Source organism: Gymnogyps californianus, chromosome 3, assembly GCF_018139145.2.
Source record: "Gymnogyps californianus isolate 813 chromosome 3, ASM1813914v2, whole genome shotgun sequence".
Taxonomy (NCBI): Eukaryota; Metazoa; Chordata; class Aves; order Accipitriformes; family Cathartidae; genus Gymnogyps; species Gymnogyps californianus.
The window spans coordinates 62,514,812-62,540,510 of NC_059473.1; the positions used below are offsets into that span (position 1 = coordinate 62,514,812).

General features: G+C 35.9%; 1 protein-coding gene across 11 annotated transcripts in view; it reads left to right on the top strand.

The window, feature by feature from the left end:
* Positions 1–25,699, top strand: part of REPS1 (RALBP1 associated Eps domain containing 1) — a 69,711-nt gene that overhangs the window by 25,463 nt on the left and 18,549 nt on the right. For 4 of the 11 annotated variants that reach the window (XM_050893504.1, XM_050893509.1, XM_050893506.1 and 1 more), the window contains exons 4-10: positions 6,025–6,178; positions 12,712–12,839; positions 13,313–13,475; positions 13,784–13,847; positions 14,716–14,870; positions 20,258–20,397; positions 25,143–25,223. In XM_050893504.1, the coding sequence (XP_050749461.1) occupies positions 6,025–6,178; positions 12,712–12,839; positions 13,313–13,475; positions 13,784–13,847; positions 14,716–14,870; positions 20,258–20,397; positions 25,143–25,223 (885 nt within the window). The remainder of the gene's footprint in view (positions 1–6,024; positions 6,179–12,711; positions 12,840–13,312; positions 13,476–13,783; positions 13,848–14,715; positions 14,871–20,257; positions 20,398–25,142; positions 25,224–25,699) is intronic. The other 7 variants (XM_050893507.1, XM_050893508.1, XM_050893512.1 and 4 more) reach the window with 5 other exon arrangements.

A 25,699-nucleotide genomic window follows, 5' to 3' on the forward strand; every position in this document is an offset into this window, starting at 1 on the left:
GTCAGGTAATACCTGTTCTTTTAACAGCTTTGTCCTTAGTATTTGCTGCAGAATGCCACCAGTATTTACTAGAAAACCATTGTATTACCCCTTAGCTTTGTTTTGCTTGACAAAACAATCCATAGTCTCAGTTCCGTTCAATAAAGTAGTTACCAGTAATCCTCATAATCTTTCTCTGCCTTTGATCCAATTTGAATTTGTTCTTATTGAAAATATTTTACTAGATTTGTATTTCTTGTTCCAAATGAGATCTCACCAGTGTTAATACTATTTTGTAGGTTACTTCCCTACTTCTGCTTGACATCTCTCACCTCATATACCTTAGCAGCTGTGAATAAAGCAAATATGTCATATTTGACATACTGTAGTGGTCTGATAGTTGACCTGTGCATCCAGTCTTCTGTTTTCAGCTGATTAATACCAAAATGCATAATGAGAATCAATTTCCACTATGCAAGAAACTGTATTTTCTATTTTAAAACCTGATAGTTCACTGTTACCTATGTCCTGAAAGGAATCCATCCATCTGCCTCCCTACATTTGTTGTCAGAATTCATCAGCATGCTATTTAGTGTGCATAATCAGTTACCTAAAGTATCAAATTAGATCATTCTCCAAATCAGTCATTCAGGAGCATTATTAGAAACTTCCCTTCAATCCCATAGTTCCCATTCTAATACAGTCCAGCTTTGCTCCTTCTGTAGCCAGTGCTTTTGCACCTTAGATTCTTGTATTAATCTCCACATTGTTGGAATTATCTTCTGTAGCACCCCACTGAAGTATGCTAAGGTTCAGCTTAAATGTAGTGCAGTTCCTTTGTGCAGAAAATCACAAAAATAGTATCAGCCAACTAAAGTAAAATTTCCCATGCTGTGATTGATCCCTTTTCCATTTGTCTCTGGTTTTTTAATTACTATTTTCTTCAAAACCTAGTCTAAAACCTTTCAAACTGTTGAGGTCAGACTAACAAGTTTGTAATTGGCTGAACCACACATGCCCTCTCTAAAAAGGTGTAGTGCTGCATGTGGAGAAGTTCACATTGAACCTTGGACTATTTTGTTCTTCAGTATGAATGCTAGTTGATTACAAAAACGGGTTCTGCAATGCAATTACCATCTCTAGCATAATCTTTCTTCTTGATGGATCTGTTCCCTGACTCTTATGCAGGCTGTGTGGTATCAGGACCTGGATCACAACACCCTTAGAGCTACCCTTCGGATACCATGTCTGGCTTCATTGTCTCTGGAATTCTCCTTAGGAGGCTTTCTTCTGGCCTGAGGTGTGAGATCCAGGAAAAGGTTTATAATCTCATTTGACTCATGTATGCTTGCAATGCCCTTTTGAGGTTGAGATCCCTCCAGAGTTGCTTTAGCATAGTATTGTGTTGCCTAACGCCAGTTTGTTTGACTTATCTTCACTAAGGTTCTTCTTTTAGAGCCATATATTATATCACCTTTTTTAATTAACATGCTATTTTTAGTAACTGCTTGTCAGTCCAAAAAAAGTCCAAGTTCTGAGTTCTTCATAGTGTCTTGGTTTTTGTAATTCCAGTTTGACAAAAGTCATGCTTTTTTATAATTTTTTTTAATGTGACTTTTTAAAAAAAAATTGAGATGGATTACTTAATTTTTGCCTGTTAGCTATAACCTTATTTTTTGATTAGTTATTGAGAAGAATGTTCTTAGCAGTTTGATTTAACATGAAAAAGTTAAATAGTTATTAACTATGTCAACATGCTTTTGTTCAGATCTGTTTTCTGGAATAATGTAAAGAGGAAAAATAAATGTCTTAAGATAGTAAAAACCAGAACGTTGTAATTGCTTTGATTTTTATTGAGGTTTGTTTGGAGAGAAATTAAAAGCTAGTGTTTTAAATGTTTAAATATAATTGCATTGAAAGTGCTAAAACAGTTTATCAAAATAAGATTTTAATAGTAGCTGATCTAATAAATGATATATCAACTACAGTATGCAGATGGTTACTAGAATTGTCAAAGTTCCCAAAGAGGTTAAGTGGGCAACTTCTGTTAAAATTGGTGAAATTCAAAATCGCTGAGTTATCAGTAACCCAAATTAGGCAAACTGTTGTAGTTGTTACATGTTAGGATTTTGAAGAACAATTAAGTTAGGTTCTGTAACCTAATAGTCTCAGAAAAATCTGATCCCGGATATTTCAGGCTTTCAGAATTAGTTTCTTTTATTAGAACATTGGACAGATGAAAGTGAACAACCCAGCTTCCTCAGCTGCAGCATACACTCTCATAAACTCTCAAAACACTCTCAGTTTATGAGAGTGTATGTTGCAGTTGAGGACCAGAAGTAGTTCTAATGAATATACTGCCTCTGTTTGTGAAGCTCAATGCAAAATTGAAGTGGAAACTGCGTGCAATAAACCATGTTTTCTAGGCATGAGTATATGAAAATGACTACTTCTTACCCACTGCACAGGCAGATACATAGTTGATGTTAACCTATATATAAGGGGTGAATGAACCTGTATGTAATTGCACTTTCAGGAAATCCGTACTCACTGTGTTTTCCCATGACTGTTTTTGAATGAGAGTCAATGTTTCTATAGTCCTGCCTCCTCCCCAGTCTTTTCTGGCTTGCATCTTCCTTCTTTACACTTGCATCGAGCCATCAGTGTTTTGGCTAAGCCATTTTTTATATATATGTGTGTGTACACGCTTATATATTTGTGTGTGTATAAATACATATACACACATATACATATTTTTTAAAAATAATTAAGGAGTTTAGCTCTCCTAAGCTTCTAGTAAGCTAGATCAATGAATGCCATGAGTGGTATATGCGAGTGACTGGGATTGCACGAGGGAAAGACGGTGCCAGAGTAATGCCATCTAAATTTGGTTTAAACTGTTTTGGAAATTGTGTCTTGTAATGACAGTAAAGCTGAAGATGTGGCTTGTCCCTCCTCTGGAAGCTTTTTGACATCAGAGTTGGTGACATGCTTTTGCTGTTTAATAATTTTGGAGTCCATAAGCTGAAGCTCCAAATCAATTGTGGGAAATCTGTAAACGTTCAGAATTCTGATACAATGTTGACTGGAACATTGAGAACAAAGTTAATTATTTATTATGCTTGTACTTCTGATGATCTGATTACCGTTATTACATGCTTTACAGAATCACATGAACAACATGTAAAGTAAACATTTAGAAGAATTGAAGTTGAGGATCATATTTACAATTTCTTCCTATGCCTTGAGCATAAGGCCAAATGTTAGATGGAGGCTTACTGAATAGCCACAGTTGGCAGCTTCATTGGGGCAAGGCTGCTTCACGAGGACTATGTGTCAAGAGTTGTAATGTTCACATGCAGTTACTAGAAGTAGTGAGTGATTTCCTTTAGGTAGACTGTCATATGTTTGTCTGCCTCAGGTTTTCTTCTGTGTCTTTCTGGACCATCTGACTTATCAGAGTAACAGTACTGGACTAAATGAATAGTATCTGTGACCAGGCATAGCTTTCCCTAGGTTTACTCATGGTAGTTTGTCTAAAAATTCAAACATCCTTCAAATCTTGTTTGATAAGATGGCTTGTATAAATGCAAATAGAAGAGGAAGCTTTTCATTGATTTCAGTGATGCATCATCATGGTTCTCCTAACACCTGTTGCACTGTGCTAAGCAGACTAACCATTCAACCTCAGTTCTAGCTTCCACCCTGCAAGTGGCACTCTGGATACCCTGACAACTTCCCCTCTTGCCCCCGTGTACCTGTAAGGGTAAGAATGTATTGTCATCTAAAATAAATTTCTTGTCAAGTAAGATGCTAAGAGGAGGAATCTTCAGGCAAATTTCAGAAAGGCATGTAACTGCAACAAGAAAATCTTGAACTGGTGGAGGTACTGTGGAAAAACAGTGACTTTGACTGTGTGGTCAGCTGGTCCCTGAATTAAAAGCTGAAGTGAATTAGTACTGCTCCCAGCCACTTCGTAATACTCTTATGGGCGTCATTTAAATGCTTTGAATGGAAAATTCTAAATCTTGTGGCCTGGGAACCTGTTTAAGGAAATCTGACTCAATGGTCAGAACTTTCAGAAAATATCTCGGTTGCAGAATCAACCAGGCTGGCCATGTATCCCAGGAAGTATGAAAATCAGAGGGGAAGAAAGGTGAAAGTTTACATCAACACATTAGAAAGTAACCAGTCATCATGGCCCTAAAACTTTTTTCTTAGGATGTGTGTAGTTTTAGTATGTACCTTGCTTGGAGAAAAGCTTTTTTATGGCTTTTTCTCACTGCCTTTTAGACTTTTGCAGATGTAATATTGATTAAAAAGCATAATGACCTTTGAATATTGGGCAAAGTAAACCAGTTCAGTTTTGGGAATCTTCTGTAAGCCTACACTCAGTCTGGCTGTTGGTACTTGATAGTATGTTAACAGTAGTTAACATAGAGTACCGAACTTTTTTTTTGGTCTACTGCTGAAACAAGTTTTGAGATTTTTAGCTTTGTTCTTGCTTTTCAGGAAACTTGGAGTTCAAGCTTTGCCTTTGCGTTCTTGTACTTATTTTCACTAATACAGTTTAGTTCAAATTGGGAGATCTGGCAAACAGGAATTTCAGAAGATCTGGATATAGGGAGGAAATTACTTTCTACTATATAAATACTTTACTCTGCACAATATTGTTGTGGTTTAACCCCAGTCAGAAGCCAAGCACCACACAGCCACTCCCTCGCTCCCCGTCCCCCTCCCCCTGCTCCAGGTGGGATGGGGAGAAGAATTGGGAAAGAAGGCAGAAATCATGGGTTGAGATAAGAACAGTTTAATAACTAAAGTAAAATATAAAATTAACAATAATAATAATGAAATACAATAATACTAATACTAATAGTAATGAAAAGGAATATAACAAAAAAGGGGGGGGGGGGGGGGGGAAGGAAAGAATCCCAGTGATGCACAATGCAGTTGCTCACCACCCGCTGACCGATGCCAGAGCTGTGATCCGCGCCGCCCGGCCAACTCCCCCCCGTTTATATACTGGGCATGACGCTCCATGGTATGGAATATCCCTTTGGCTGGTTCGGGTCAGCTGCCCCGGCTCTGCTCCCTCCCAGCTTCTTGCACACCTGCTTGCTGGCAGAGCATGGGAAACTAAAAAGTCCTTGGCTTAGGATAAGCGCTATGTAGCAACAGCTAAAACATCAGCGTGTTATCAACATTATTCTCACACTAAATCCAAAACACAGCACTGTACCAGCTACTAAGAAGAGCTACTAAGAAGAGTTAACACTGTCCCGGCTGAAACCAGGACAAATATAAATTATTTTTCCTGTGTATTTTATTTGAAATGGAATAATCTAGTAATCTGAATGTCTCATGAGAACTGATGCCAGGTAGAAATTGCATGTGTGATTCTCTGTTTTCCTACCTGTTCAGGGAGAATATAGTACAATATAAGATTAAAGAGAAGCTTGAACCTTAACATCAGGGCAAAACTACCTTGTAATTTGTACAGCAGAGAAGTATATCCTAGATGCATCATTCTTTGAAAAAATTACATCTATGTTTTTGCATATTAAAAAAAATTATGTGGCCTGTCTAGTGATTTTTTTTTCAGTGTTTAATTTTTGTTTGCTTTTTAAATGAAAGTAACTGATTGTGAATCACTTGATGAAAATTAGGTATAATAATCAGTTGTACAGTAAGTAATCTTTTCTTTTGAGACCTGGGTTCAAATGTAACTTTTATCACAAGTGAAAGTGAGTCTTATAATCTGGTTTCCTTTGTAGACAAGTCATTTAGCTTGGCATTGCTGTTGTCTTAAGAATGCCAAGTTAAAAATATATTAGATGACATTGTTTGAAGTAAATGTGTCCAGTCTCAGTCATACTGTACCTGACTTCTCCTGTTCCCTCATTTTAATAAGTACTAAAATTTTCACTCTAAAATGAGACTTTAACTGCAGTGATGGTTGTTCCTAGAAATAATGATTTTAGATAGGCTTTTATGTATTTAGTTATTTAGTAAAAAACTTAAAAGGTTCCTTTGTTTTATTAGGAGTCCACATCTCCAGTTGTTTCACCACAGCAATCCCCACCAACCTCTCCACATACATGGAGGAAGCACAACCGCCATCCCAGCGGAGGGAATAATGAACGACCTCTTGCTGGACCTGGGCCTTTTTGGGCTCCATTTAGTGAAGCACAACCAGGTATAAATGTCTTCTGTTATGCTTCAGCTATAACCCAAAGTTGTGACATTCTTAAATAAGTATATTAAATGAGTTTAGGGCAGTTTATCTTTGTATTTGCCAATCCTGGAAACTTCCTTGCAGATTCAAATGTTCATGTTGATGGCAGCACTGTGGAACCTGTGGTCTTGCATATGGCAGATCCATTTCTTAGTGTAGTATGGGAAATGCTTAGAGTTTGGAGGGAGGGAAAGAGAGTATGAAAGTTCCCTAGTGGAAAGTTTTCTAATACAAAACTGACATCCTATTGAAATTGTGTAGGAACTGGCAGTATGCCCAAAAATGTGGGAAGCTCAAAGGAAAGCAGCAGATAATGTATTGTTTGTTTGAATTATGTTTCTGGTAGATTAGATGAATTGTCAGAACAACTAATTCTCTTAACATTTTTTTGCTTTCTTTAAAGTTTATGTAAACATAACTGAAGCTACTGTATCTTCAATCTGTCAAGGTAGAACCACTTGTTTCAGTAAAGGTTTTCATCCTTTATTGTTCTTCATTTAACATGAAGACCCTCCATGTTGTTGTATCGCTGTGCTCAGATTTAAAAAGCTTTCCCCCTTAATATCTCATATTTCAAAAAGCTCTGTTTTCTTTTCTGATATCTGATAGACTTAATAAATTCGGGAACAGCGGAGCAATTCTAATTCACATTCTGGTTTTGATGATACTGCTAAACAATATGTTGCATTTTGTAGGCCGTAGTTTCAGATTGAACTGTGGTTGGTTGGTTTATTTGTTGTGATATTCCAAAATTAATCTGTTACCTTTTAATTTATCGTCATTCTGTAGTTATAAGCATCCATGGAGGACCAGGGATTCTGTTGTTAGGATTGGTTGGATAAGGAAATAAAACTTATTTTAGAAGTGAAATGGGTTGTATGCAGAGGTTTATGCTAGCATCCTGAATGTTGTTTGCTAGTAAGTGCCAGTCAATTTAGAATTAAAAAATAAAGATTATTAGACTGCTCACTGCATATATAATCACTTCTAAGGGTTCAGTCCAGGCACTGTGATTTTTCAGCAGTCAATTTCTTAATTTTTTTCTTGCGTAGTTTAGTTGATTTGCTTTTCTTGCAAGCTGAAATACAAGTTTGTCTGGTAGCTGATTTCTAACTTGTGAAGTTTTTCTAACTTACGAAGTCAAGGACTCCAGGAAAGTATGCAAACTATTCCTACTGCTGAAGAGTTCAATATTGTCCTTTTAAAAATGAAGTTGTAATACCGTGTTAATAGTTTGGCAATGCTTTCCCTGTGATGTCTAATCGATAAATTTTTCAGTAGTAGTCTGAAAATATTTCTGAACTAGCTCAATATTCACCAATTTTATATTCCATACTGAAACATATTCATAGTGTGTCTGTTATAGAAGGATTGTCTACTCTGCCAATGCGAAGGATAGAGTGGATTTTCATATATTAGTTTAACAAAAATCATCATCCTGATTCACTGTGAGTGGTTTCTTTTGCACTGCAGATGATTAATTATTCCTTTGAATTTCAGCTGTTGTAGACAGTTCGTCATTCTTTTTCCCTCTCTTGAGCCTACTTTTTAAGGACAGTATTTTGTAGAAAAATAATGTTCTGCTGACATTTAGGTAGAACCCGATAGACTGTTGGTTACTTTTCTTAAAATCAAGATTGATTTTAAGATCAAATCTTGATTCCAATGCAAGATGTTCTTGAGAAATCAGGTAATTTGCAAGTATGTGATATTATTTCAGTAGTATTTAAGGCAGGACTATGCTATTTCACTTGTGATGCAAGAAAAATAAGAACCCAGGTCTCTGGTTGTATTTCACATTATGTGAAACATTGTTTGAGGGTGATGGGGTTGTCCACTGGAAGCATGGAACCTCAAGTGTGAAAATGTTTCTGATGGGTCTAATAATAAACTGATGTTACCTTAAACCAGAAGGACAAAAATCAAAACATATTTTTTTTGTTTGGAGAAGATGTGTTTAAAGAGGAAGATTCTGACATGCATAGTAAAGACACTCCATAGTATCATCATACTCCCACCATGAACAAAATTAAATAGTGCTTTCTGTAATGAATTGGGCTGTAGAATAATTAGATAAGACTCAATTGTTGTTTTTTAAAAATCTTACACCTTGTCTTGTATCAGAAGTCTTAAGCATAACTTATAGCTGTAGTTCTCAATTTCTTGAGGAAGAAAACCTGTTCTCATCTCAACAGAGCAAAAGAATTTGGATTTTACAAGTTTTTTTTGCTACTGTGTTGTCCGGTAATTCAGTTAGGATAGTGTTAGTGATGCTTCATAAGTAGCTGGACTCTGAGGTACTGTCATGACTAGCTCAGTGTGGTTACACATACGAAATCAGAAGCCAAAGCTTGTTACCATCTTTCTTCAAGCCTTTTTGTAAAGAGAGCCCCGAAGGGTGCATGTATTTTACTTCAATATCAGGAATTAAAAGTTCAGTGACAGACATTGATCACCTGTGTAGAATGAAGTTTGTAGTTAGTTCAGGTCTCATCCTTAAATGTCGGAGTCAATTCTATTAAAACCTGAGTCTCTCAAGTCTTCCAGGTGTCTTTGATTTAATAGTTTAAGATAAAGCTGTTTAAAAATCATGCTATGTCCCAGTTCTGACTTTCATCTCTGATCTGGCTCAGTCTTCATAGAATAATACAGTGGATGACTGAACCCCTTGTAGGAAACAGAACTGTATATGAGATGAAAGCCTTCTGTTCCTATAGTCACAAGAGGGGGGAAAAAAAAACCCCAAACTTCATACTTTTACCTTTTCAGCTCATTTTGCACTACAGCTTCAGCTGCTAGAAGGATGCCCATGGTGACAAACTTGGGAGGAAGAACCAGTTCCCCACCTCAAATGATAGTTGAGTGGCATGTCAGAATAGGGGCTAGAAATTATTTTTTATTACCTTTTGTAGCCTGTTTGGACTGGAAGCAAAGCAGAGCATTTATATTGGTAGTATCCAAATAATGATTTCAAAATAGTAAAAAAATCTGAGGTCTTCTGTTCAGTCATAGGATGTCTGTTAGCTTTCTTTGGCATTACATCAAATTTCTGTTCTGATGTCTGAATATGTATGAGAACTTGCAGCCCTAAGCCACACTTCCTTCTTTTCCTTGTTGGGAGAGATTTTGCTGCAGTTCATGAAATCAAGAACCAGAAAACTTCATGGACAGAAGTGGAACATGTCTACTGTGCTAACAGTTGACTTTCATCCTTAGAGTCCTAAGATATTTACTGTGCTTGCAGGGGACTGAATAGTCCTTTGTCTCCTAGTTACTGCTTCAGTAACTGTTGATAATTGGCCTTGTTACAAGTTAAGGATTATTCTTACCTGGATGTGATCATTCAGGGAGGGAAGAGCTCTACAGCATTTTATCTTACTGCCAAAATTGTACTCACCTTCTGGATTTGCTTCATCACAAATTGGTGGTAAGGAGAGCTCTTGCTAGTTTATGAAGTTAGTTGAAAATTTAGTTCTCTGTGAGTAAACCCACATTTGTATAGTTATTGAAAAGTACAAGCTACTCAGATGTTATCTAGACTATTTCTTACACTTACATTTGTAGCTTAAAGTGAGGGGGTGACTTTTCTCCCACAGGAAATGAGATAATTTTCAACAAGTTATCAATGTGTTGGTAAGATATTCAAGCTAGAGGAGAAAGGATATAAAGCAGCCACAGGAATTCAAGTTAGGTCTTCATACTAAACATAACACATTAGACTTCACCAGCTAGTTCAAATCTGATAGTTCGTCTTGGGCCTACTTTCCATTCAAAGTGCTGTTAATGGTGTTCTCACTGATGAAAATGCACAGAGACCACTGAAGGTTATTTCTTCATTGGGTTACACATCATAAAATAAAAATACACCGATTGTTCCAAGGCTTCTCTGTGACCTGGTTTTCTTCCACCTTCCCTTCTACCTCAGTGTTCCCAGTCTGGTTTTGTAGTTTAAGAAGAGAGTGAGGGGTGACTATCTCTAATTCAAATGTCAAATAGATGTTGTTTTAATGATTGAGAATTGAGTTACTGGCTGGTGGCAGTCCAGGAGTATGTGTGTAGATGCAGGTGTCCACAGTTACTAGTTAAGTAATCTTTCTCTAGTGTTCTCCGGCCTTCCCATCCTGCATCCTAAAACGTTGCATCACAGAGTGAAAAACAGGAACAGGAAAGCAAGAGTATTCTTGTTGGGATTATTTGAACAGGGGACAAAGGAAACAGTCCTTGTAATATTTGTAAAGTACTCGGAAGGTATGACAGTTTGGTGCTACTGGCATCTCTGTCGCTGTCAAAGTACTACTTTGGAAGAGGTGCTGTGCTAAGTGGGGTACAAATTGAAATGTTCTAAGACAAGCTGTTGGGAGAAGTAAAGGCAGAGTAAACATGTATAAGGTTAGTGGTAATAATGTCAGTGTCTGAGGGTCAGAGAGCCATTGTATCGAAAGTAAAATTTGAGTGTGGCATATCCATAGGAGAGATGGGAAGGACTTGTCTGAATCTTACTGTCTATTAGCCCTGTGCTGAGAGAGACTGAGCTTTTCTGCACATTTTCTTTCTAGTGTTCTAGAGTTAGGCCAGCTACTGAAGAAGAACCCCAAGGCAAAAAGCATTGTCAAACTCATTGCCTATTCTCAGCAATTTTGGATAAAGTCAGTAGAAGCTCCATGCCACATCAGGAGCTTCCAGAAGTGGAGGACAAATTTGGGAACAAAAGCCGTAGTTAATAGTGGCTTTTTATCCTAGTAAAGCTAACTTAAAAACAAAAAAACCCAACCAAACAAAAAAAACACAAAACCACACACAAAACCGCCTTGATATTCTCATATTTTGATGAAATTCAGAAATAATGTAACCTCTCAATTTTGTATATTTGATTTCTCTCCTCCTTCAAAAAATCTTTCTCCCCTGGAAATCTCAATTTTTACTCCATGTAATGCAAGATTAAATGTGTTGTGCACAATTATGGCTATTGTACATACGAGAAGAGCAAAGATAAACCAGTTCTAAGCATTTTTCTCATTACTTTCTCGTAGGAAAAACGTCATTTATGGAATGAAAGAGTAATTGCATGCTGCCAGATATTAAATAGCAATTTTGTATACTAACAATGTTACTGTCACTTTAGATGTTAGCCCTCAGTGTGCCTCATTGATTCTCAGATTTCCTTCACTGTTTACTGCAGATTGTGTACCAGTAGTGTCATCAGTCTCCAAGAACCTGAAATTGTTGATATTCGTCAGCTTCATAAATAGATTGCCTATATATAAATGGGCTTCTCATAGCAATATTTCTCAGTCAGCATCTTGACAATAAATTCTTGGGTTTTATTGCTTCAATTCAGATCTTAGTGGCAGGATTAAAATTGTGACATTAATGTCATATTTCTTGTTTGTGGGTTGTGTGGAGGGCTTACAGAAACTCACAAGAAGTTGACCTGCCTTTTAAAAGGAAATCTGCTTGTACATACGAGGCAGAAATTCCTATCTAAGTATGAGTTTAACATATTTCAAGAGAAAGCATTTAAGTGCAAGAAGAATAGATTAAAGTAATTAGTTTCACAACTGCTGTTTAGATTTAAGTTGTTCAGCATTTCTTTTAGGAGGCAAGGAATAGAATGGAGTCCTGGGATTCTTCTAGACTTGTTCTAGATGGTTTCTTTTCCCTCTGATCTGAGTTCCTTAAATTTTTAATTTGCAACTGCAATTTAAGAGCATTTTGAGGCGTTTGTACGTAGAGCAGTGGGTGGCCAAATCTTTCTATAGTTGCTTCATCGTTATTTTAATATTAAGACATTGAACATCGGCAGTACTTCAGAAGTAGATTATAACAAGGCACTGGGTGAATCTCAGTTATTGTGTTCCAGATAGTTAATACGTAGCAGATTTCAGCACTCTATATGGATGCCTTTTATTATTCTTGGCCTGTTTTTAAGCAACTGATTTAAGTTAGTCTAGAAATAATTTAGCAAAAAAAATTTATCTGTGCCAAAAAGCCTGATTCTTAAGAGGAATTCCCAAGGCTTTGTTCTTTGAATGGCAAACTAAAAGCTAAAAAAGAAAAAAGTTTAATGGTAATAAAGTTGCATGCTAATATCATATGCCACTTTTAAATAGCTGTTTGTCCATACAAGTGTTGCTCATTTCAATTAAGTGAAAATCTGGAGTATTAACTCATTCAAAACCCATTAAATGGGTAAAACCCAATTTACATTTTACATATGTTGCAATAAGCTTGTTCCTCACTTCTGTCTTTTTAGTGCAGATTTAAGCTGACCTAATGTAAAAATCTACAGGAATGAGTTGTCAGGAGGTGAGCTTTGTCACCTTGGTGCAATTTGGTTTTCATTTTCTTCACCATTCTACAAGTGTGTATCTCCCTGACAGGAGCATGTGTTTCAGGGTTTGTTTTTTTTTTTTTTTGAGTGCTTTCCATATCCATAGTTCTTACTCAGTTTTCAAGGTTGTCTTTTGAAAAGGAAATGTTTCTTCTACTTTCAGGCTCATCTACTTCTAGTGATCCCATATGGTCTGGCCATTCACCACCACCCCATCAAGAAAATTGGGTCAGTTTTGCAGATACCCCACCAACCAGTGCTCTTTTAGCCATGCATCCTGCTTCTGTCCAGGTGTGACACTTTATTGGTATTTGATTTGCTTCATTCAGATTGATGTTGCAATCTTTTTTTTTTTTATAATTTTTATTGCAGATGTTTACTGTGTATCTGTGCTGTAGTCTGTTCAGTGCTGTTTACCCAACAGATACTTGTTTCATTGAGTTGACTTCATTTGGAATGATTAACTGGAGGCTACTAATTTTAAAAAAGTCAACAATTATGACTGTAAAACATTTGTGTTCAGCTTTTTTGCATATGTGCCATACTTTTTTTTTCTGCTTACATACCTGCAGTCATTCCTATCCATATGTATCAGTGTGCAAAAATACCCTGTCGTTATCCTGTAGATGCAATCTGCTGATGGTTTCCTGCAGTTTTTAAACTACTGCGAGATTTAACTATGCTTTATTTTTTGAAGGCAAGAAGTTGAGAATTCATAGAAACATTTTAGGTAGATAATACTGAGGAAAAATATTTCATTTCAGGACCAGACAACAGTACGAACTGTAGCATCAGCTACAACAACAAATGAAATTCGTAGGCAATCAAGTAGTTATGATGACCCCTGGAAAATAACTGATGAACAAAGGCAATATTATGTTAATCAGTTTAAAACCATTCAACCTGATCTAAATGGATTTATACCAGGTAAGTTACTCTTTAAAAAGTATAATTGTGGGTGCAGCAGTTCTGTTACAAAGACTTTGTTGTGTACTTAGGTTTGCATACCATTTTGAAGAAAGTTCTGCATTTTACTGATAATGTTCTAGTAAACTCCAATGTAATTCAAGAAAGGACTTGAAACTAATTTGCCTTTTTCCTTCGTTTAACCCTAGTAATTAGAGCCATTTTTCCCAAAACCTTTGCTGAATAGCTCATCTCCTTTATCATAACTCTAAGTCTTCTAATGATTTAACTTGCTTTAAATATTAAAAATGGTTGTTGTAATTTTTCAGGATCTGCAGCTAAAGAATTTTTCACTAAGTCAAAACTACCTATTCTTGAACTTTCTCATATTTGGTAAGTGTGGTGTGTCTTTATTTGGGATAATTACTTAGAAAGATGACAGCTATCTGGCAGTCATCTATAATAATCTACTTACTAGATGATGTTATTAAGTGAAATTTCACTAGTACTCTAATATGTTCAGTCCTACTCACATTTATGCCAATATTACTTTCGTGGGCTTTAATGGGTCTAGGCTGGCACTATTTACAAGGCATTTTGAGCTTTTGAAGAAATTTCAGACACTTCATAGTAAGAAGTAATGTATTTGAGGTTTTTATTGTTAAAGATGCATTTAAATTTAAATAATTCCTTATCTATATATATTTATTCAAGTCTAAGTTTAAATGAAATGTACAGATGCAAATAGTTTTAAATGCACTTAGTGGGACTTGATGACAAATTTAGCTTTGACTTGGTACAAAGCTTGTATTTCATTGTCTTCTGGAATTTGTACTGCATCATTGCATGCTATCATTAAATGGCTTACCTTGGCAGATTTGATCTTTCTTTCAGTGTAATGATTTCTAATTCAGGTATTTTCCCATTTAAAATAAATCATGTTGCGTCAGCACTATTGTTTCTTTAGTATACATTGCCAAAAATCTGAGGCCAATAATATTGTGTAGTACTGTCTTAAATGAGTTAAAAACCTGGAGAGATAAAAGCGGGTTTAAATGGTCTTTAAGCTCTAAGAAATGTTATTAATGAAGGCTCGTCTTCTTTGAAGAGTAAAGCATGTAGCGCTAATATGAAGTGTTTAATAGGGTAAAATGAACTATAAACTGCATTCTTTGATCTTCCAAGTAGCACAACAGAATTATGCCTTTTGGAAATAAAATAACCTTAAGAAATTTTATTTATACTAAGTTCTCCTTTTTAGGGAACTGTCAGATTTTGATAAAGATGGTGCACTGACATTGGACGAGTTCTGCGCTGCATTTCATCTGGTAGTTGCTAGGAAGAATGGGTATGATTTGCCAGAAAAGTTACCTGAAAGTTTAATGCCCAAACTGATTGATTTGGAAGACTCGACGGGTAAGACATGCTTCAACACAAATTTCACTATTTTCAAATGATGGTATAGTTGTTACAGTATATCAGCAGATATTTATAGGTTTGTATGAGCATAACGCATTAGTCAATATGAAGTAAAGCAGTGTGCAATTTTTAGAAGTCTTAATCGGTGCTCAGAGCTAATCTGAGCACGTATGTATTTCTGTACAGGGCGATGTTATTTAGCAACAGTACACATATTGACTATTACATTTGGAAATCCTGCCTGTGTCCTTTAAAGGTTAAGGAAAACAAAATTGTCACAGTATGGATTTTATTCATGATCAGCTATTGTATTCCAAATTCCCAATCCAGCTATACTTCAAACTTGCTTTCAAATGAATATGCTTTCTGTTCACCCTCATTTCTGAAAATATGGCATGAGTTTCTAAGTCTTGAAGGTACTTAGAAAATATTCCCAGATTCAATGCTAGAGGTAGGACTGTGTAGTTTAAAAGTACAGGATCAGTAGCATAGATTTTTTTTTTTTTTTTTTTTTTTTTTTTTAATTCTACTCCTGACTTGACAGCAGGATTTATCCTCCATTGCTTTGGCACCTAGTCTTTCTGTGCATAGTCCTTTACCTTTGGATGCTCCCAGATAAACCATTGAACGTGAGTTCTGCTTGTTAATATGTGCCAAAAACTCAGTCCTGTAACTGAAAAGCAAACTACTGTTCCATGTAAAAGTGGTGTTTAAAAACAGGATGTTTGTGGCCATCTTCCTTTTTTTATTTTAAAACAGATAAAGGAACCTGAATATTTTAAAACTGCTTTAGACTACTTTTTAACAAGCAGTCTTTGCTTGGAAAGTCAGGTTATACTGTGGGTGCACAAGTACTATGATTTCCTAGAATTTTATTTCTTTTTACTAAATACTTCAAAGGGGGTCTCTTCATACTGTGTTTGTAGGATGTCAAAGACTTTCATCTGACAGTTATTGATGAGTTCTTAGACTAGATACTGTGGCTTTTACTACCTTTGCTTTGATAATTAAACCATTTTTTGTGGGAGTAGCTTGGCTCCTCAAAGAACCTTCCCAACAGCAGTCAGCCACAGCTGGAGTGTTTTCAGTATGAGTAAGCATTTTGCTATGACGAAGACATTCATAAGAAGTATCTGCACTCAATTGGGTGAATACCTAGCAAGTGTCTAAAACCTACCCATTCTGTCTATTTTTGTGTTAAGGTGATGACCAAGCAAAAATCTTGATAGGAAATGGAGTAACATTTATTTGTATAAACCATTGTTGTTTTTAAAAAAAAAACAAAAAAACCCAAAAAAAACCCCAACAACTATATCTGTACCTGACCTACTGTCTTTATTGGTAGTAGATTTCAAGGTTTTTATCATTTAACTAAAGTTGTCTGGAAACTTTATAAATTGGACATTAAATCGAAAAGTGTTATGTGTATGTTTCTTGTTCTTATATTACAGGCAACTTTGTTAATATAAAACTTTGACTTATTTTCGTGAGGTACAAAGTGGTCTTTGAATTTGAGGAAAAACTGCTTTTAAAAGTAGTTAAAAAAAAAAAAAAAGTTTTCCTTCTGGTATTACAGGGAAGTTACCCTGTTCTAGCGAATGTTAAAAGGTTACCATGCTGTGTAAGCTGTGCTTAAAAAAAAAAAAAGTTCTGATTGATACTTGATTCTGCTGTTATTAATAGCTACAATGAAAAGTGACAGTTCTTGCAAACTTGTTGATTTTTATCCAATTAACTAGATGATTTTTTTTTTTTAATTTGGGCCACCAGTATTAGAAATAGCTAATCTTTTCTAGTACCTAACATGATTTATCACCAAAACTTCTATGTTGAATAAAAGACTTTAGGAGAAGTTATTGACATGGCTATAGTTTTACTGTAGTAGCAGATTAGTTACAAATCGACAGTATACATTTACTATTTTAATCTAAATTAAAAGTTGCTCATAGGTCTATGTGCAGACTAATGCGCATGTTAAATTACATTGGTTCAACTTAAGGACTGTAAATCAGCCTAGAAAGATCAACCAGTTAAATTTCTGTAATAATTTTTTCTTTTTAGTTCCCATTAAAGCTGTATTTCAATAAAGCTTACTTCCAACAGCCTTCTCAGGAGTAGAAACTGTAAAGTATGGCACCAGAGTGTCTTTCTGAGTCCATTTTTTTTCATGGGATACAACTTTCTCAAAGAAAGAAATTGTTAATGATCTTCTGTTGACTGAAGCCTCAGTGTGAATAACATACTTTCAAACTGTTCAAGAAGGTGAATTACTTGAATGTCTTTTTAAACCAATGTGCAAGATGGTAAACTTTATTTCAAAAGTGTTAACAATACCATTATTAATTCTGTCCTTTTGTTAGAAACTTTCCCCTTGATCTTCCATGCTTCTGCTCTGTGCTTGAAACTTGCTGTCTCTTTTCATTTTTGACTTTTGAACTAGTGGCCAGCAGATAGAAAAGTAACAGAGGGCTCCTTGCACCCTACATCTCTGCTCGGACAGAGGGAGGGAAGAACTCTTGTGGTCTACTCTGGCAGCCCCTCCCTCATCAGCCCCTGTGAATCTATTAGGTGACCAACAGCAGGTGTCCCAAACCTGTTAACGTATTGGTCTTGTCTTACATCTGGTTTCATGACCAGGGATATGTATTTCTCTTGCATGACATAGACCTATTGTATAATAAAGCATTTATATAGTTGGTCATTTTTCTGGCATAGCACCACCTCTACAGAATTTTAATAGAAAAAAAATGTTAAATGGGGTGCTAATATCTTTCTGCTGAGTAGAGAGAGAAATCAGGTGGTTTAAGTTCTTAGAATAATGTAGTAATTTTACAATACATTTGAATGGGTTTAGTATTTTGAATTGGATCGTATACTTCAAAGAATTATTTGGATTGCAGCAGCTCCACTTAAGATATAACCTTGTGTTGTGGTATTTGTAGATAGATAATGTCAGCTCTTCAGAATGAGCAAGATCTGTCTGCATAAGAAAAGCCTGTAGAAGAAAACTGCAGTGAATGAAAATGGGAGCATGAAGTCAGGCAGTTTTTGTACAAATACTTCTCTAAGTGCTTATATGTTTATTTTATGAATTGAATACTGTTGATAGCATCTGCATCTGTCTTGGCAGAATTTATGATCTGTAGCTGAAAAGAGTACTAGTCTCACTTCCTGTTATGTAAATAAATGTGAATATTTTCCTTTACACTCAATTTTATCTCAGTTACTGAAAGTTACCAACCCTTTACAAAACTCAAAGCAAGTTTTGCTTTTCTGTGAATTTGGGTTTTTTTGTTTGGGCTGCTGCAACAATGCCATTTCTTTGTAAGAAAAAAAATCTGCCATGCTTTGTGTCTTACATAACTTAATTACTTTAACCCCTGAAGTTTTCCATAGGTGTCTTATGCATGTTTCGTGCAGATACTGGCAAAATTCCTTGAATTACAGGTAGCTGCGTAGTCTGTCCACAGCAGTTTTCAGCCTTACCTTTGGACCTTGTGTTTAACTCTAGTCATTGGTTCAGTTATCTAGTGCACCACTGTTGAAATGAGAATTTTGAGTACTTAACTCATTAGAAAATTTTTATTCATATATTACACTTCAGAGCAATTGATATGCAATATGCATTCCTAAAACATTACCACTGGCATATTTTGAACTTAGTGTATTATTTTGTGTACAATGACCACAGCATGTCATCCTGACTACTTGGTGACATCATTGCGCCTGTAACTACCAGCTTGATGTAGCCTATTTTTTATTGCCAGATGCTTTTTGCATGAAGCAAGTACTAGATGCCGTTTCTATCTGGAATAATTTGTAAAGCCATTTTCCCTAAAGGACAGTAGTACAAGATGCTGGACGCTGGGCACAATTTTGAGAACGTTGATTCTCAACCTGATGTCTGGCTGTTTGCAGGAAGTTTACAAGACCTTTGAAATTTTGATGAGTTACTGGTTTCCGTGTGTGGCTTTTTTCGTGTCAGTAGCACCTCAGTCTCCCCTGGCCTCAAGATGGGACAATTAATTTCTTTCTGGACTTCAGTGTTTTGGCTATTCTTTTTAGGCTGTGCCTCTTGCTGTCCCCAGAAGCACTTTGGAGACAATAATGGGTTGTTGGTTTTCAAAGGTGCAGTTGGTCACCATTGACTATTCGTTTCCAGTTCAATTTGACGCTGGATTTGTTATGAGTTTCTTCTGAATGGAAGACAACAGACAGAATATTGAGCTGTCATAGCAGAAGAGCAGGCTGCAGAATTCAGCTCTTCAGGAGCCTGAAACCAGTCCTTTTTATAAATTTTAATCAATTTTTGGTACAGTGTATCACACATTCTTGTGGCAGTCATCTTCAATCACATATCTATCAAGCAGTCCTTTTAAATGGTAATTTAATTAAGCCATCTTTCCTCTTGTGCAGTATTTTGTCTTGTTCAGAGTTTTAATTCTTTGGACTACAAACATCTTGTTAATATGTCTAGCTACTTATCAGTCACTCTTTCAACTGTTCATGTTACGTTATAAAGTTGTAATCTGAACTTCAGTTTTTTGAGGCTTTCAATGCATTGCTTTAGCTTGTATTGTGGTATCTAGCAACATAGAAGACGCTGTAAGCCGGACTTTACTGTGTTATGCAGAATGCTTAATCTGCTGTTCAGATTTACTTTACCCAATTCTCTTATAGTTTGAACAGAATAAAAATAAGTGTGCTGCATCATGAAAATTTGTACAGCTCTGAAGAAGGAGTGTTTCTGCAAGGGACTGTACTTGCTGAAAGCTCGGAGAAAACTGAAATAATAGTAACAATGTACAGTTGCAATGTGATAGCTGCTAGACTTGTTCAATTTGCAAAATGTGGTGAATGGAAACACCATTGTTTAATAAGGAAGCTTAAAACTTAAAATATTCTTTGGGGAATAATCTAAGGGAATGGTTTTCTTCATCTGTTTTCGTATTTTTGGTTTGTGTTTGCATTGATATACTGGTTTTGCTTTAACCTTTCATATAAGGAAGTATTTTGTTCTGTAAGATAAACTTCTCAGTGCTGGATTTGATCTAATAAACATTAGCGTGAAGTTATTTTCTCATTATGTAAGAAAGGATTATATTTATTTCTACATGTAATCAAAATCTAAAAAGGCTATTTAAAAGCCAAAGTACAGGGAGATAGTATGGTACAGAGCAATCTTCAAAGTCCAATTTTCAGAAAGATCCTCAAAATAAGAGTAGCACCTGATCAATAGTATATTTGACTTGAATGAATGTTTTTTGTCTGCTGCTAAGTATTTACTTGGAAAAGATGAAACCAAAGGGTACTTTGCACTTTCCATGATATGTGAGCAGCTCTTTGAGAATAAACTGAATGCAATTCATGATTTTGGTTTATAGTGATTCCTGTCATTTCAGAAGTTGGGGAACAGACTGGTGAGGTAGGTTACTCCAGCTCTCCAGCAGAAGCACCTCCAAGCAAGTCTCCATCAATGCCATCCCTAAACCAGACCTGGCCAGAATTGAATCAGAGCAGTGAGGTTAGCCCTTTTATTTAAGAGTTATTTCATTGCCAGTCAATAACTAAATTGTGTATGCATCCATAATTCATCATAAGTGGATTGTTGATCACAAATTGTGAAAAAGTTAGCAGGACAGTAGACACAGGAAGGTTCTACACATGTTAAATTGTAAAAAAGGTAATGTTCTCCTAATTTTTCTGTCTCGATGTGAGATGAGCTACTATTTAAAATGTTGTCATTAATGGTAATTAAGCTTTATATTAATCACAAAATGATCTCATAGCATTTATTGGAAAAGTTGAATTAATTCCTGATTTTTTTCATTTACGGCAGGTTTTTGGTTGGGGTTTTTTGTTACCTCTGAAGGGCTTTTATAGCTAACGCTTTTGCAAAACTTCAAAATAAATTTCTGATGGATCTGGACATTGAGACTTATTTCTGGAGGTGATTTTACCCTGAAATATGAAATACCTCACTAGTAATGTAGAGAAGTCATAGCTCTGGGTTTGTTTCAGAAGCAAAGACTCAAAGTTGAATCTGAAGCCAACCGTTGGCTAAATTTATTTAAATTTTAAATTCTTACTGTTATGTGCTGCTACTTTATCATCCTTTACCATACATATTTGCTATATAAGCAGTCTTATATAGTAAAGCTGTATTTTGTCAGAATTTGAAACTGAAGTTACCAAACAGGATTCTCCCCCCCCCCCCCCCCCCCCCCCCCCCCCCCCCCCCCCCCCGAGATGTCCATTGTTTAAAAAGCCTGTAAGGGATTGATTCCTAGAGTTTTTCTTGTTGCTCTGTTTTAAGATTTTTTCCTTTGACTTAGAATAAACCAATGTTTTATTCTAAGAGCTACTTCAGAGACTCAGATGAGTTCCTGACTGCAACCATACTACAAAGATAATGTAGGCTTATTTTTCATTATAAGGGGAAAAAAAGGGAAAAGTATTGAAATTATTTTTGAAAAACTCTTTTTAATATTCTGAGATACTCAAGAAGAATCTAAAACTTGTTTTAACATCTAAGATACTCGGCTCCTGACAGAACTATTATCTTACCTGCTTCTCTTATTGAAAGAGTTTTTTGTGGTTTTCTTCTTTCTTCATTAGACTTCAAGTGAATAGAAGATTAGTAGTAAACGATTTAGACAAACCAAAGGACAGTCAGTATGAAACAGAAAATAAGCAAATTTTTAGGATTAAAGTTAGGAGCAGAGAGGAAATTTTCTTCCTCTCTCATGAGAAAGGACTTTGTAAAGTCTGCTCTGCCTCTTAAGGGCAAATGTTAGCCTCACAATGATGTCCTTACCAAGTGAAAAACGTAGGAAATGATTTAGTGATTCTTAGTTGTTCTGTTTGACAGAGTGACTCTTAGACTGCTGGTAGGAAGCTATGCTTTAGGAGGGAGGTGAGCAGATATTCAGTTGTTGCTAAAAAGCTGTAAATGTCTGCAACTATATTAAAATTTGCATTGATACATTCCCTCATGTTTGCAATAAAGATTTAATAAGCTAATCATTTGGTAAGCTGCATCGTAATTGAACAGATTCCTTCAGTGTCCAGTGCAACTAAAACCAATTGAATAGAGTGATTGCACTAGTGGAACAAAGTTAATTACAATTCTGTCAGCCAAAATCTTGTGTTATAAAACTGACTTTGTCTATTCCGATAGATAATGTGGTATTTTCTTTCTGAAAATCTACTAAAACTTTTAAGAGGTTTGGAAAAGTTCTCACACTAAATATACTACCAGATACTAACTATACTAAAATAAGAGTTGAACATTTATTAAATGTTAACAGTTTTTTGTTCTAACACAAAGGAATTTCTGATTTTTCAGGTATATTGCTGTGCATGCTTCTTGCTCCTCAGGATTTTCTTTTCAGTATGAGTCAGGTCAAAGTCCTCAAGGTTTTAACGCTATGAAAAAATTTCTGGTATTACTGCAGGCACTAGTCTAATTGTTTCCTCTTTGAACCTCTTACAACTGTCATCAACAAATGAATTGCTTGAAAAAGCTATGCATCTTTGGATCATCTGCCTTTCCAGGCAGTTTCATCCCCGTTAGTTTCAAAACTGTTGGTTACTCTGTTCTTTCTAGCTCATAGTTGATTTTTAGACTGCAGTTGCCAGGCTCAGTTACTGGCAAGTGACTTGTGAGTAAGCTCACAAGTATGGACCAAGGCATCAATCTCAAACTTCAGGATAGAGAGCACCATGAAAATCCACCTAACTCTGGATACTACATGCTTCACATTCTCATCTCTTCACTCATCACTTCTTTCTCACTTCAGACATCTTTTCCATCCAGTCTCAAAGCTGAGCACTTAGTTCTGAGAGCTTAAAATAAAATTGAAAAGCCTACTAAATTTTTGTTGAAAACAGTCTAGTGTTATATGGTCATATGAGCTTTGACACAGATACGCAGATGTGTTTTTGAGTTCACAACTGTTACACCTTGTTTCAAATGTTTTGGTGTTCTTTTAGTAATGGTTCAGGTTGTTGTGAGTTTTAGTTTCTAGTAATTAACGTTTTGAAAATATTTTTGAAACATTTTTGCAAGTCTAGAAGACAAGTATTTTAGTTTCAGCTAGTAGGAGTTTTATCCTAGCAAATCAGTTGTATTGTCAGTGCTCTTAAACCTTGCACAGAGTTTGAGATGCAGTCCAGTAGATCCTTAATATATGTAGCTTTCTATTAACCAGGGAATTAGCAGTAACTAGCTTCTGGTAGTATTTCAGGATGGAGCACAATAGCATATTCCCCAGAGCAGTCAGGAGGTGTTGGTGTTCGTTTGTCTGTGCCCAGCTAGGGAGCCTGAGGACAAGTAATAAATGTCCTGCAGTTTGGCTTCAAGAGGAGTAAAATAAGAGGTAAATTCAGCATCCATCTCTAAGAAATAATATTTTAGCATTGATCTTAACTGTGACATAGATGCTGTATGCATTTATGGAAGTTTTGAAAAATTAAGAAACTATTTCTGTAATCAAATGGTCTGTTTGCCAGTCTCACCGGTAACTTTGAAGCCACTGGCCAAGTCAAGTTTAAAAGCTAAAAAATTTATTTTAGGTAGTCCTAAAATATTTAGGTAGTCCTAAAATAAATATTAATGCATGTTTCATGAAAACGAGCAGCTGTGTTAAACGCAAGAGGCCAAATCGGGAAAGGCTGGCAGAACTTGGCCATTAAGTTTCTGACTTGGTAAAAACTGGCTCACTCAACAGGTTTGTATAGCTCAAAACTACATGCAATGCTGCCTTTTCATGAAGGAGTGGAGTGACACAGAGGTGAACTGTTTAATACAGGGAGTGAGACAGAACAGTTAGGAAGGGAAACCTTACATCCTTACTGAAAAGGTTTCATTAGATTCTGTCCATGAAGGGGGTAGTTTTGTGTGTTTAAAAAAAAAAAAAAAAAGAAACAAAAAAACCAAAACCCCACCAGCACCCACAAAAAACAACCAGAAAAAACCCATACCCAAAAACCCATATGAACAGTATCCCATAATCTTTGCCTTAATTTAAAGTTTGAAATGAGGAGATAAGGCTCTGTCTCTACAAGGAGCAGCACCATGCATGAAAACACTTAGAAATTTAGTTAATCTTTTTCTGAATTTAGTTTCAGCTGATTGAAAACAGTTATTTAGGAATTTCCATAAAGAGTTATTTCTGAAATAACTGTTTTAGACGAGGTTCACATACAGGCCATTCACCGAATATAGTTTGGTGTAGAGGAGCACATGAGATTAGGTTGAGTAACACCATATAGTTTGTCCTGTATCTTCTGGAATCATTTACATTGATTTGCCTGTAGAGATGGGACAAGAATATTGATCTGTTTTCACAGCTATGCTAACATCATTTTGTTAAATTTTCTGAGCACTTGTGTTTGTAATTTTTGTTGTAGTGTTTGAAACTTGGTTAATATTTACTTGTTATTTTACCAAAATACAACAAGTTTAGCATTCCTGTTGTGATTTGTAACCTGGTTTCTGGATCACAGACTAATTTTATGTACTTTGGTACTTTGTTGATCCAGTTGTGGCTGTAGCTTAACTTACTAAGCATGAGGACTCTTGACAACCGTGTATTGATACAGCATGCCTGTGTCTTATAAAATTGATCAGAGATTGACTTACTTGCTTTTAGCAATCAACAATATGTTTGAATTTAATTCTTTGCCTTGTCAGTGATTTAGACTTGTAAAAATGCTCTTTTACAGCATAGAATCACTTCTAAGGGGTTGCACTGGCAAGCTGAACTGGTGTAATTGGAGTACTCTGGTCAGTGTTCATTTGTCTGGGATTTTGTAAGAAAATCACCATTTACGAAATACATTTGAAACTTGGCAGCTACAAAGCTGAGGAACCTTTCTGTGGGTTTTATAATTAGAAATACACACAATGTGTCACTGATTTTATCTTTACAGTATTTGAAAGGCTTAACCAGTTTTTTACTTGTATGATTTTCATTGGCAACCATGAACTCTGAAGGTACTTCTTTGTTGACTGTGCACCTGTATCTTCATTATGAAATGTGAATGTAAAGATTAATATTGACAGATAACAAACTTGGTTGCACAACAGTCTCAGACTGAAAGAGAAGTACTTCATGTGTATTAGTGTGCTTTCCAAGTCAAGTACTGTCCAGTGCAAATACAGTACTTTCCAGTGCAACCTCTGAACTACTATGCTAAGTCTCCTCAGTGATCTTTTACTCCCATCTTTCTCATCATGCTGACTTCTCTCCTCTGTCTGTTCAGCAGTGGGAGACATTTAGCGAACGCTCTTCAAGCTCACAAACTCTGACCCAATTTGATTCTAACATTGCACCAGCTGATCCTGTAAGTCAATCACTTAGCTTGCTTGTTTGAAATTAATTTTATTAACACTGAATTTCCATTCATTGTATTTAGCTGTTATGCATGATTCCATGGACTGCTTTTTGGGGAATGGTGGCAGGCTTCTTAATTTTTTTTGCTTATTTTAGGAATATAAATTTTCTAGTACTGCTCATGTTTAATATCTGAGTGCAGAGAGTGCTTTTTTCCCTTGATTTTGATGTAATACAACACCCTATCAAAACCTGTGTTACACAAAGTATTTAAACATAATGTTTTTGAAAATATTTATAAGTCAGTGCAAGGGCCACTCCCAGTGATAAACCAGTCCTGTTCTAGATTTTGGCTTCAGTGTTGTTTTGGGTTTTTTCAAGTTGCAGAGCTTGATTTGCACAAACTCTTAGGAGTTGACAATGCCAACTTCACTGAAAAAAACTACTGGGCTTTCATGGGTGTGGTATTTCATATTCCTAATGTTT